The following is a 13,104-nucleotide window of genomic DNA, read 5'->3' on the forward strand; positions in this document are numbered from 1 at the left end:
ATCCAGCTCACATTCTCCCTTTCATTTAGTTACTAGGCTTGATTGCACTCAGATACCCTATAGTTTTTCTTTACTTTGCACTTATATACCCTCTTGTTTCTGGCAGCGCTTGCGTATTCTAAATTTTTTAAATTTGCGCTTTAATACCCTCAGTTATGCAAATATGCACTAGCGAATTTTAGACCAGTTTTTATGTTTTACTATTTGTTGATACTATTAAACCTATCAAAAATCCAATCTCAGAATGGAATTTGGGAAGGTTTTAAAATAGAATTACGTAGTTTTAACAATAAATTTTAATTAAAAAAAATTAAGAGTTAAAAAATTCTAAAATTAGCGTGTGAGTATCGTATGATAATTTCGGAGGGAAATTCTTGTGTTTGCCTAACTGAGGCTATTGAAATGTAAATTTTAAAAAAGTTTAGAGCGTATGAGTGCGGCCAAAATAAGTGACGGTATATAATTGCAAAGTAGGGGAAATTATTGGGTGTCTAAGTGCTAAGAATGGGTGATTATATGCATATTGTTGTAAATATTCATTCCAAATGAATACCAGTCCATATCATTTTCTTCCTGAAAAGCAAAAAAATAAAATAAAAAAATAACGTGAACAAGTATAAACCATCTCAATAGTAAATGAGTGGGTATGAATGATATAATGGAAACTAGAAAGTCATGAATAATAGCAAATGTTGTATTTCTGCAACTAGTGACTTATGTTGTGTTCTATTTCTTTTTTTCAAAATCAAATTCATCATCCTATCGTTTACATGTGGATATCTACTTCTTGAATTTTTTTCCCTCCCCTCAAGGCTCGGAAGTAACTGAAATTGTGTCAATTTAGTTATTACATTGATATGCTCTATTTTTAAGGGCATGTTTGTTCGCACGGAAGTAATTGTGAAGTAGCTGAAGAAAAAGAAGTAGGGGCTACTTCTGCTACTTCCAAGCAAAAAAGTGTGTTTGGTTCTATGAAAAACTTACTTCCAATACTTCCTTAAATGCTTATGTGGCGCCTACGTGTCATCCTTACTTCCAAAATATTTTTCCAATCCTCAATACTCAGAAGTAGCTCGGAAGTAGTTGAAATGCATATTAATTATGACATAAATAATTTTTTTATTAATATTTCCTTTATTAGTTACTTCTAACAACTTTTTATTGATAAAATTTTTGGGCTTTGTCGTTCCATCGGAGATTCCCTCGAATATCGAGACTCTCTGTGGAGCGGTCTTGGGGCAGCTACAGGCTGATAATACTGCCCTGATAAGTTTGATACACGGACAGTGAGAATCCGCTTCCCGGGTGTTTCTCTTTCGAGATTCATCCGCACCCCCAGCCCGATAATTTCCACTACTTCCTACTTCATAACTTTGAAAGTTACTTCTATAACCTACTTCTTAATTCTAATACTTTCATTATCCAAGCGGGCCCTAAATAAAATTCCGAAAGATCCTCTTCTTCTCTTCCTAACAACATTTTTAATTGCTACCAAACAAAAAAGCGAATGAAGTAGAAGAACGCTATTTTCTCTACTTTTAAAATTTTATAAAAAAAAGTAGTACTTCTTCCGCTACTTCATACTTTATAATTTTAGAAATAATAGATTTGATTTACTTCGTACTTCTGATATTTCCTATCAACTAAACATGAAACTTAAAAACTTAACCAAATGACCTCCCCCAAATAAAGCGCATGTTATCACACTTCACCTAGTGAACAGATTGGATGTTAGGTGTTTGTTTGCACGAAAGTAACTGTGACGTAGCTGAAGTAGGTAGAGACTATTTATACTACTTCCGATAAGAAAATTATATTATTTCTCGGGAAAAGCTACTTCTGATACTAATATTGCTCATTTATGTATTTTTTGTACCTGAGCTCAAGTAAAGTTCATAATTTGGGGCAGAATACAGGGATGACATTCTTTCTCCTTGTCTCAAGCACTTAATTTGTTAATGTTGTTGCTCAAGGCAATCAAAACAAAGAGTTCTTCATTACCATTGCTGACTATCCCTTTCACTGCAAAAAAAACCTCGTTTTTTTCGAACAAATATATCCTAGAATCCGTTAATATCATTTTTAAATTTCTTCCAAAGGAGCCTTGTTTTTTCGAACAAATATCCCCTAGAATCCTTTAATATCATTTTTAATCTTCTTCCGATGGATCGAAACTCAGAAATTGTCGTAAGAGTTGAGGGTCATAATTTTGCACTCTTGACAACAAAAATAACATAGTAGGTTATGCATTTTTTTTTTCTGAACAAAAACCTGGACTTTCCAATGCAATGATATTTTAAAATCTGTTCTGTCCCAAACTCAGCAAGTTGTTACAAGAACTGAGCACTATAAGTTCAATACCTGGAGAATTGCGGCTCTGAAATAAAAAAGAACTCGAGAACCTACTTGATCTAGATTGGAATAAACCTATAAATTCATGCCAACAAGAAAATTTTCATTCCTTGAGATTCAATCTTTACAATGCATCCATTTATGTCTTGCTAACTTAATACATAAAGAACTTCCTCTGAACATGGCCATAGTATGACATCAATAGGAGTTGCAAACACTTGCACGTTCACATTCATATGATTAAGCTTAGGTTTCCTCATAATATATTGCAGTCGGTTTTTCCTCGGCTTCCTCTTCTTTTGCCGGTTGTTCTGCAAATTAACAATCAGCAACCATGTGAGCAACCAGTAATCAAATTGAATAACTAAACAGGAAGAAACTAGATATATTTGTCATTGTATTGCACATTCCAGTTGATAATATTTCCTACTCTGCTACAATGACATACATAATCACTTAACCGCTGAATCTCCTTTTGACTATACAGCCTGTGCCCGCATCGACAAAATTTTATAAGAAATGTGGAAGAATGCAGTATAAGAAACAAGAAATGACAATGTCAAGGAACAATCTCCAATTGTTTCACAAAATTCAGTTGGTGATTTTTATTTTATTTTATTTTATTTTTCTGTGGATGATGTTTCATAACTTCTTACGATGAGTGTTTAACGTCTCAAACACGCTATCTTAACATCATTTACCTGATGTCAATAATAAAGAAATCTATGATCAGGTTATGACTACAACAATCTATTTCAAGAGTTGATATATAACCAATCACATCCAGAACAAGTTTTTGAAACCACAGGCCAACAGAATACCAAATGGTACATGTAAATCACATGAGATACACGTGCATAGAGAAAACGAAAGAAAACTTAGAAGATTACTTTGCTCATGATAGATAACATAGCCAAAGTTCAAAAAAAAAACCTCATTAAGGCAGAGAGTTCCGGAAAATTATCGAAGAGAGACCTCCAAAACTGTGCGTTGTGAGAATGATCAACTCCTCAGTCCAACCGAATCAACCCACAAACAAGGGATTTGAATGTATTAGATGAACTCATAAGCATAGCTTGATGGCCCATGTATCTCCTTCTATCAGACACAGACTTCACATGCTCATGTACTTTTAATTTCCAATATCATACCTACCTCCCCTGTATCTATTAAGGGTTAATTGCGGATAGACCTCCTGCAGTACTGTTATTTTGAACTTACTGCCCTTGTTGTTTAGTTATGGCACATAGACTCCTGAGAGAATATTTTTTACACTTGTACCCTCAAAGAAAGAGAAAATTGTTGTTGACAAATAGACCCTCTAAAGGTAAAAGAGTAAATAGTTTCTCACTCAGGGGGCTCTATTTGCAATAACAAAACTAGAGTGGTAGTAAGTTTAAAAAATGATACTACAGGGGGTCTATCCGCAATTATCTCTTAACCCTCCTCATGGATCCCTCGAGATTTCATTAATATCATCAAGCTGTTCGTCAGAATTTTGTAAAATATCCCAATCTCCGTCGCATGGACCATCAACCAATTCACAGCTACTTTCTTTCTTGTACCTTTCCTCGAGCTCATTTAACTGGCCCATTTGTCTTGAATAAAGTGATCCTAATGAAACTAGATATAACATTTTCCTACGAACTTCATATATGGGATTAGGCTCGATCAAGCAACCTTTCGAGTATGCCTCACGAAGAATAACAGTCTGTGTGCTACCTTTCGTAGAAATAGAGAAAATTCCAGGATGTTTAAGAAGTAACTCCCTCATATTGACTTCCATGTTGAAATCCCTCCTAAAATGAGACAACCGTTCAACCTCAACAAACTTCTCCACAGTCAAGCTTAAAAATTCATGAAGAATCCCCACAGCACGTTTCTCAAAGCGCTCAGTCCCGCCGCAAGTTTTGACACGAATCACCTCCCTCTTCTCGTAGGGCTTCACATAAGGAAGCCTTTGCCAATTCTTGAGCTTCTCTCGAAACCCTGTCTCAATTCTAAAACCCGTTGGAAAATTAATCGGGAATGCATACTTTGTTTCATATTCACTTAACCATTTGTCGATATACTCTCTCTCCCTCCACTTCTCTACCTTGGCTTCAGCCAAGCTTTCATCTCGTCGAACCAAAACCACTGTATCCGGATACACCACACTAAATTCATCTGGATAACGATCAATAATCGAAGTCCTAAAATCATCGGGCAAGCCCAATTCCCTTCTCACAAGCCACAACGAATGCAAATGCAGCGACCCTTGATTCGACATCATAAGCAGCTTCTTCACCTTCTCAGCAATCTCATCGCTAGATTCTTCTACAATCCTAGCTTCCTCCATAACCAACTCATTAAAATCCTTCAAAACTCTACAACAAACATTCTTCCGACTTGGGTGTCTGTAAATCTCAAACACATGCGGATATTTTCGCAGAAAATCGCCGACGCCCGTGTGAATCCCAACAATGTTCCTCCACCTCGAAACTATTTGAACAGATGTGTACCCATCTTTAGCTTTTGACATTAGTTCATGTAATTTGAGGATTATTCTCAATCTCTTCATTTGATGCATGAGCTTGTCAAGTTTGAGGTCTCTAGTTCTGTTCTCTAACCGGGTTTGAGCAGAATCTACAGGTTTCTTCCATCTTTTTTGTAGATTGGAGTTAAACGGACCAAAAGAGAAAAACCCATCAACTTTGGGGCAAATTGAAATTGACCCAAGTGGGTTTATCTTGTGAGGATCACGAAATAAAGACAACATTTTTTTTTTGCTTGCAGTGATTGTGAATGAGACCTGAACTCACCGGAATCTAGAAGATTCGCCGCCGCCGCCGCCGGAATCCGCCATGATCAAGCTTTGGGTCACTCTTTGTCGCAAGGATTTTAGTACAATTTTCGTCTTAAATTTCTGTTGGGGCGAATCCGACGGAGGAGATGATTTAAGATGGAAAAATCCTGACCGTTGAAAACCCCTCTTGCTTTTGCCACCTCAGTCCTAGTGGTGTCTCACATACCCTCCTGAGATTTGCAATCTCACACCTTTTTTTAACTTCAATACCTCAAAGTTTTGTTTTTCACACTTTGATACCCTAAAGTCCGGGGTATCAAAATTAGAAGATGTAAACATTGGGGTATCAAAGTTTGCGGAAAAATCTTTGGGGTATCAAAGACAAAAGAGGGGTATATTTTGGGTTATCAAAATATTAAAGAAAAACTTTTGGGTATTAAAATTAAAAAAAAATGTAAACTTCATAGTAACAAAGTGCAAATATCCCCTAGCGTTTTTACTTATTCCTATTTAATAGTACCTTTTTTCCCATTAAAAACAGTTTAAAATATCCAGTTCATAGGATTGATTATGTATAAAGTGAGATTTGAAATTGCTGCTAACATACAAACATACTTGTAAACTTAAAATTAATTTAGAGGGAGGATTGGCTTTTTCTTAAAAAATAGCGGAAATTATAATTCCACAATTCAAGAATATTAACGTCCATCTTTCCTAACCACTGTTTATATACATACATAAAACACTCAGATTTTCAAATAACTGTGAGAACGCAAAGGACAGAACCTGATACCTTTTATAATGCAAGAAGTAAATACCATCCTAAAAATAACGAAATTTAAAATCCCACAATTCAAGAATATTTTCACGTCCCCCATTTCCCCAGCCATTGTTTATCCATCCAAAGAAAAAAAAAATCGTATTTTCAAACAATTGTGAAAATACAAGGACATAATCTGCACGCTCATGCTACAACGAGTATATGACGATACAATACAACAAAGCCTTTATACCAATTCTTTGGAAACTCGTAATAAATCTGTTAAAGAAGATAAATTGTGGATCCATCTTGATATCTCCATGGTTCTCTCATTATCTACACAGGTCACTATTAGCCTTTGCTGTATCATCCACGATAACGTTATCTATCTGAGAGCAGTATGTATCACGAGCGATTCGTGGTGTGCGCAAGCAGGACTTGATACATGTAGAAACTTTCTGAGAAAAAAGTGATCCCATCAGTTTATGAGGCATTATTTTTGACTAGTGACGAAAGGTCCTCACGACTTGATCGATCCTTCTTCGACACAGTGGACAGTTGGTTAAGTGTGATGAGCACGATGTACAACAGCACATATGACCGCACCTGAAAATTTATCCAACCATTAGTCGCTCAAGAGTAACGTATAATTAATGTTATTATCTAATAAAAGAGAAATAAAAAATTTACACACTAGCTATTAACACATTTAAGATATTTGCACGCAGGATTGCACAGCAGACAAAGATACTGATATGAAAAATAATAAGCGGATAAGGGAAATGTTAAAGTTATGTATGGGCATACTCTATATTCGCATGCAAGATTGTAAGTAACTATATATCCTAACTGTAGGGAACAATATACATTGGCATACTCAGCCTATTACATTGGCATACTTAGCCTAGTTAGAAGTGAAGTACTGCCCTTAACACACAAACACACGCACGCACTGGGTGCATACAGAAAGCAGGAATTTGTTTTATCAAAAAATTCCAAAGATTATACCTTCTGAATTAAATGTGTAATACTATTTCTCAACCAATCAAGAATACCCTTTGCAGAATAGCATCATCCTCCAATAAGAAGGTTTTTGAACTTGTTCATGATTAACCTATATAAATGAATTATCTGACCTGGCAAAGAAATCTCCCTCTCTAAAGAACATATATGAGTTTCATGATAATAGATCTGTGACTAAATAATCCATGAGCAAAAAATGCCTCATGCATCTAATATCTATCTATAAGTAAGCAATGAAACTCATGAGTATCGGCGTACATCATTTGGTGGATGCCCAGCAACGTTCACTATGATCTTTTTATCGTAGAATATGAAGTGAGAATGCATGATTTCAGTTAATCCAAACTCATTAAATTAATAAGTGGCCTAATTGTCACCTTACTAAATAATCATCCATCAGAAACTATTTGATTTAGTAGCAATTATAATGACATAATGTGCTTTCTTTCATTAGCAACTATCCATAAGCTTAACAAAATTTAATAAATCAAGCCGACTCCATATGTAAATTAGTTAAGGGAATCACCAGAAACACTAACCCAAATATGTGCGCGTGTGCGCGCACAACAGGACATTATAATTTGGACATCTATGAAATATAAATACCTACAGAATGTGCCAATAGCTAGTGGAACAATCAGCATGCCTTCATTATCCATTATATAACTATAACCCTTAAAAAAACGTTTTGGTGAAAAACTCCTCTGGGCAATGATTAGTACTTCTTATCCAAGGGAAGTCAGATACTATATGATCTTAGCAAAGCAATAATAAAGATAGAAATAAACATACTACCTAGAACTAAGAAGATTATAGGGATGATAATATAACAGAACTGCCTGTGTATGCTGTGGCTATAAATACATGATTCTAGCCAATCTAGATGTAACACAACTACAATAATTTTCTTGTCTATGAGTCAAACAAAGAAACAACAGAAAAATGCTTATGGAGAAGAAACAAGACTATCGTTATTCTCGCAGCAAAATAGAATATTTTGCCCCATAAGGAATATAACAGGAAAGGATGAAGGCACTTAACGGGACAAAAACAGCATTGTAGTCCTCCTCAAGGCAAATGACGCATAGATCTGGCATTCGTTGTTCCTTCTTTGGATTATCTGTTACTTTATCAGAGTTTCCAGTTGACCCCACTGGAATATCATCAGAAACAAAGTTATACAGACTAAGGTTAGACCAGATTATATATATTTAATATTAAAAAAATACTATATAGAAGATTTACCTTCGTCATTTTGTGCTTGTCGTTGTGCAGCAGCTGCAAGAACTCTGCATGGACAAGAACATGGACACATTTTAAATTGGAAATTTTCTATGGACTAAATAACCTTACGTATATTAAGATTGTTTCTATCGCGAACCAGTTTACAATAAGACATCTAGCTAACTTGTATATAAAAAAAAATTGTCAAGTAACTTTGAGAGTTGAAATCAAATGATTATTATCTTCCTTACAAGATCAGCACCTCTTTGAAAATAATCATGATATTTTCCACCCAATTTATACCTCAATAAAGTTCAGTAATTGACAAGTGACAAGAATTCAGTTATCAGGAAAAGTAACAAATAACTACAAGACAGAATCTTGGATAGTCTACTTGAATGGCAAAGGAAGTTCCCAGAAGTTTTTGCAAAGAGAAAATGGTTACCCAAAACAAATAAAAAAAAGTAAGGAGTTATCAAAGTAAACAAATATGTAAAATCCAATTAATAAGCCGACAGCTTACTAACAAAATCCTGCAACATAAGAAATGTTTTCTTAGGAATCTACAGTAATACTAACTTGAATGGCCCATCAACAAAATTCCAGCTAAGAAACAAAGAACATGCAGTATAAACCTATATATTGTCAATTAACACCTTTTCTGCAAATCTCTTCGACGTTTTCTATCCATAACATACTGTACTGCATGCTTTGCCAGAAGATAGACACCATATACTGTAAATCCCATGGAAGCATATTTGTACAACCTGTTGAAAACATGAGATAATTTACTAAGGGTCAAGAAATCAATCAGAAAATCTCAAACTATTTTTAACATAATATTTAGAAAATAACCTTGCCCATTTTCCGAGATTGGCAATGAGTTCATCTATATTCTTTGGAGAGGCGTAAAATGGCCCTTTATGAGGTCGCTGAATCCGTAATGTCCCAATATCATCTTTAACAGCCTATTTTAAAAAAAAATATTCCGGAAAAAGCAAGAAACACCAGTTCATAAAAAATGTAGAAATATGGATGCGAGTATATTGGTTTGACTAGTGTGGCCTCTCACTTAAAACTTCGCTCTAGTTTTGGCTAAGTTTGGGCATTGTGAACAGTCATGCTAATTCATCAGGAATCAGCTCAAGATTTAAAAAGAGGGCTAATTGTAGATAGACCCCTTGTAGCATCGTTGTTTTGAAACTGCCCCTCTAGGTTTATTTTTGCAGAGAAAGCCCTAAGTGATATGTTTTGACTGTTTTACCCTTAAGGGGCCCATTGATCAAGAAAAAAACAATGCTCTCTCTCTCTCTCTCTCTCTCTCTCTCTCTCTCTAAAAAAATAAAACGTGAAAAAATTGGGGTTTCTCTGGTAACATCTAACTAGAGGGATAGGAAGCTCAAAACAACGATAATACAGGGGGTCTATCCATACTTAACCCAAAAATTATAAGAAGTATTATTTTTTTGAGTAAAGCTAAATGACTTACCTCACCAACCACAGTCAAAGAAGTACCGGTAGGAAGGACCCTTTCAGTCCGTTTCACTCCAAGCATCTACAAATAAACTGTAATTAACCAGAGCCAAATTCAACTGCATTTCTTTAGTAGCATTTTCTATTTACAAACCTTTAGACCTTGAAGATAGTCCAGTGTTCCACGCACTAAAGATCGCCCAGACTCCTCAAAAACTTCACTTGCAACAGTTAGCACCATTCCTGAAGCACTCCGTGCCCCCACAACAAACACACGCCCAGTCCCGTCCTCCTATTATTAAACATATCGTGAAAAAACAATTAGTGTAATAAAATTCATGTGAAATAAATCTAATACGCATCAATACAATAAACTCATAACAGAAATAGAATTCGAATTCGATCCCTTCTAAGTTTACACCCATGCTACTTCTGAGTAGCTGTCTTATGATGTTGTGATGAAAATTGCTTGTACATCTGAAAATGCACATTATTTTATAATTTGCATATATTATCGTGATTCATATAAGAATGAATAGTTTGTATTTTGGATATTCCAGGGTTAGTAACAAAATGCATTAAAGATATCTGAAAGGTTGAACAAATAAAAGACAACTAGGACATATTTTGAAAATTGATTTTTTTGTAATAATATAATGACTCCTCTTAAACCAATGACATCTAAAAAAAATGCATCACAAGTTACCATATTTAGAAAGCAACCTTCAACCTTCTATTAGCTTCCGTTTGATTTTGGACGTTATCAGTTGAATTTTATAAAATAAGAAACTGCTGAGGAGCATATATCCAAAAAGCTCTTAAAGAGGCAAATTTTCAAAACCGTCCTATTTGTAAACATATTCCCAAAAAACGACCCGTTTCAACTTTATTTGTCAAAATCGACCAGGTTACAGCCCTGGGGCTGAAACCAAGTCGGTTTTGGCGAAAAAAGTTCTCAAACTTCACGGGACTTGAAGTCTCGTGAAGTTTAACAACCATTTAACTAAGCTGCTAAATTTTACGGGACTTCAAGTCCCGTGAAGTTTCACAATTTAATAAACTTCACAGGACTTGAAGTCCCGTGAAGTTTATTAAAGTGACCAAAATCCCACGTGATTCTACTTCTAAAATTATGCAAACTTCACTGGACTTCAAGTCCCGAGAAGTTTGTTTGAACTACGAAACTTCACGGGACTTGAAGTCCCGTGAAGTTTAGCAGCTTGGTTAAATACCTGCTAAACTTCACGGGACTTCAAGTCCCGTGAAGTTTTGTACGTTTTTTCTTCAAAACCAACCCAGTTTCAGCCCGATGGCTAAAACTGGGTCGGTTTTGAAGAATATTTTGAAACTAGGTCGTTTTTTGGGATTATTTTTGCAAATAGGACATTTTTGAAAATTTGTCCACTCTTAAAAATAATAAGCTAACGGTCTTACTGAAAGAAAGGGATACTCTCTTGTTCTCAAACAGAAAGGGGGAGTGACATTCAGGGATACTCTCTTGTTCTCAAACAGAAAGGGGGAGTGACATTCTTTAAGACCGGTATGATGTTCAGGGTAATTTTTGAATCCAGAAGATCTGAGGATTATATCTAGAAAACCCTTACATAGTTTGGTTACTTTAAGGAAGTAAAGTGTGTTTCACCAAGGTGATGTTCTAAGGGGATTATGGCACTAAATGACAACTTCACGTGAGGACTAAGCAAGAAATGTAAGGATCAAAGCTGAAATAGGATCCCTAAAGTATTCAAAAATAATGAAATCTAAGAAAGCCACTTAGATAGAATCACCACCTAAAAGACTGCTCTTTCAGGATAACCACAATTATGCATGCAACATTGAAGCAAACAAAGCTAAGTGAAGTTAAATAGTTTGAGTAAACGCATACACTCCTTATCTTATTGTGTTGCAAGGATATAATAATTAGTAAATCTCCGTTAGATGTCTTTTTTCTGAGTTAATTCGCAAAGAAAATAACATTAGCAAAATATGAGTTACTTGCTTACCAAGTACCAAGGAACCTCCTTACTCATGGAAAGCATTAATGCAGAGTCTTGTATCCACGATCCCGCATCATTATGCTTCAAGAAGTGTTGCTCTGCCTATCAATTTCACAAAATTTTAATTTTGCTTTCACAAAAGGACTTTCACCCTAGTACTCAGATAGCGTTTTGCCTAGCTGAAAATTTTATGAGAAAGAGGTGAATATACCGTTTCCTCAACTATTACACCACGTAAGCCACTGTGTTCGCATTTTATGGGTGCCTCTGAGCCAACTCGTCCAGATATAGTAACAACCAGAGGTAAAACTTTGCAGGCAGTATCTAATAGAGCCGCTGCAAATGACATATGCGTACAAATGAATGCAATACTCTTACCGTTCACATAAAAAAAAAGATATACAGAAAGAGAATGAAGAATGCAATACTCTTAGGCCCACATGCAAATAATTGCGACCACTGATTAGGTGGAATGCATCAGAAATTATCATGCAAACCTAGGCATTGCACAAGAAGAATGGATTTTTATGGCTAATGATCATTGTATAATGTATTAATTCTAACAAATTGTTTTTGCTTCCTAATTAAAAACAGCAACTGTGATTAAACGAAGCAAAAACTCTCAAATAATATCAGCTCAACCAGTTCACATATCGAATTCGGATAACAAAAAAAAAAGAGTCAAATCAAAGAAGACCAAGCTACCTAAATCCTTCAATTGGTTAACTCTGGTTACTGATTTGAGAACATCTGCATCCCTGCACAACACCCAAATTAATCAAAAACCCATATTTTATTTCTCAAAATAATAAGAACCCAAAAACTACAAAAAAAATTAGGGGGAAAAAAAGAAATGGGCAATTGTACCTTCCACTGTTTCTGCCCAAGAGATAAAGAGCAGTTGCACTGAGACAACATCCCACTCCTCCCCATGGAAACATCCTCTTAATCAAGAATCAAGAGAAACCAATATCGGAGTGGGGTGCTTAAAATAATTTAAAGATTAAGGAGGGGGGTTTTGGGAACTGGGGTTTCACGCAAGGGGAAAGACTTGCTGATGAACAACAGGGATGCGAATTGGATTCGAGGCTCCGGAGTGGGGTGCTTAAAATAATTTAAAGATTATGGAGGGGTGTTTTGGGAACTGGGGTTTCACGCAAGGGGAAAGACTTGCTGATGAACAACAGGGATGCGAATTGGATTCGAGGCTCCGGAGGGTATAGCCCACGAAACCCAAAGGCCCTTTGGGAAAGAAGAGACGCTTGCAGAAAATTGTTTGCATAAAAGCCCTCAATGTTTAGGCTCCATTCACATATCATGATGTTTTACTTCTTTTCATGGTGTTTTCACAAAAAATAAAACATCATGCGCTTTGAAAACCATGATATTTTTTAAGCTAAATCATCCTCAAACCAAAAACACAATACTTATTTTAAAACACCTTTTAGGTATTTTAAGTTTGGTGTTTTGGTTTTGAGTTTGAGAATGTG

The 13,104-nt window shown here is 35.5% G+C and overlaps 3 protein-coding genes across 4 annotated transcripts in view; all 3 read right to left on the reverse strand.

Annotated features, from left to right (window-relative positions):
* The window catches only part of LOC109821840, a 16,171-nt gene extending 13,319 nt beyond the window's left edge, over window positions 1–2,852 (reverse strand). The window contains exons 1-3 of the mRNA XM_020387994.1: window positions 2,838–2,852; window positions 2,514–2,663; window positions 554–573 (exon numbers count right to left, since the gene is read on the reverse strand). Coding sequence (XP_020243583.1) covers window positions 554–573; window positions 2,514–2,663; window positions 2,838–2,852 — 185 coding nt within the window. The remainder of the gene's footprint in view (window positions 1–553; window positions 574–2,513; window positions 2,664–2,837) is intronic.
* LOC109822348 (protein ROOT PRIMORDIUM DEFECTIVE 1) lies at window positions 2,435–5,230 on the reverse strand. 2 transcript variants are annotated; one of them, XM_020388536.1, is made up of 3 exons: window positions 5,154–5,228; window positions 3,286–4,994; window positions 2,435–2,663 (listed from the first exon to the last, which is right to left on the reverse strand). In XM_020388536.1, the coding sequence occupies exons 1-2, from the start codon at window positions 5,195–5,197 to the stop codon at window positions 3,800–3,802; spliced, it is 1,239 nt and encodes a 412-aa protein (XP_020244125.1). In that variant the 5' UTR covers window positions 5,198–5,228; the 3' UTR covers window positions 2,435–2,663; window positions 3,286–3,799. The 2 variants fall into 2 exon arrangements, with proteins under 2 accessions (XP_020244125.1, XP_020244124.1); XM_020388535.1 differs by having other exon boundaries at window positions 3,286–5,230.
* Window positions 5,953–12,836, reverse strand: LOC109820172 (E3 ubiquitin-protein ligase SP1). Its single transcript, XM_020386274.1, has 11 exons — window positions 12,482–12,836; window positions 12,320–12,372; window positions 11,826–11,950; window positions 11,621–11,716; window positions 9,772–9,909; window positions 9,634–9,699; window positions 9,000–9,112; window positions 8,801–8,911; window positions 8,166–8,209; window positions 7,962–8,073; window positions 5,953–6,503 (listed from the first exon to the last, which is right to left on the reverse strand). Exons 1-11 carry the CDS (start codon window positions 12,553–12,555, stop codon window positions 6,401–6,403), a joined length of 1,035 nt encoding a protein of 344 aa, XP_020241863.1. The 5' UTR covers window positions 12,556–12,836; the 3' UTR covers window positions 5,953–6,400.

The sequence above is a fragment of the Asparagus officinalis genome, chromosome 8 (assembly GCF_001876935.1).
Source record: "Asparagus officinalis chromosome 8, Aspof.V1, whole genome shotgun sequence".
NCBI lineage: Eukaryota > Viridiplantae > Streptophyta > Magnoliopsida > Asparagales > Asparagaceae > Asparagus > Asparagus officinalis.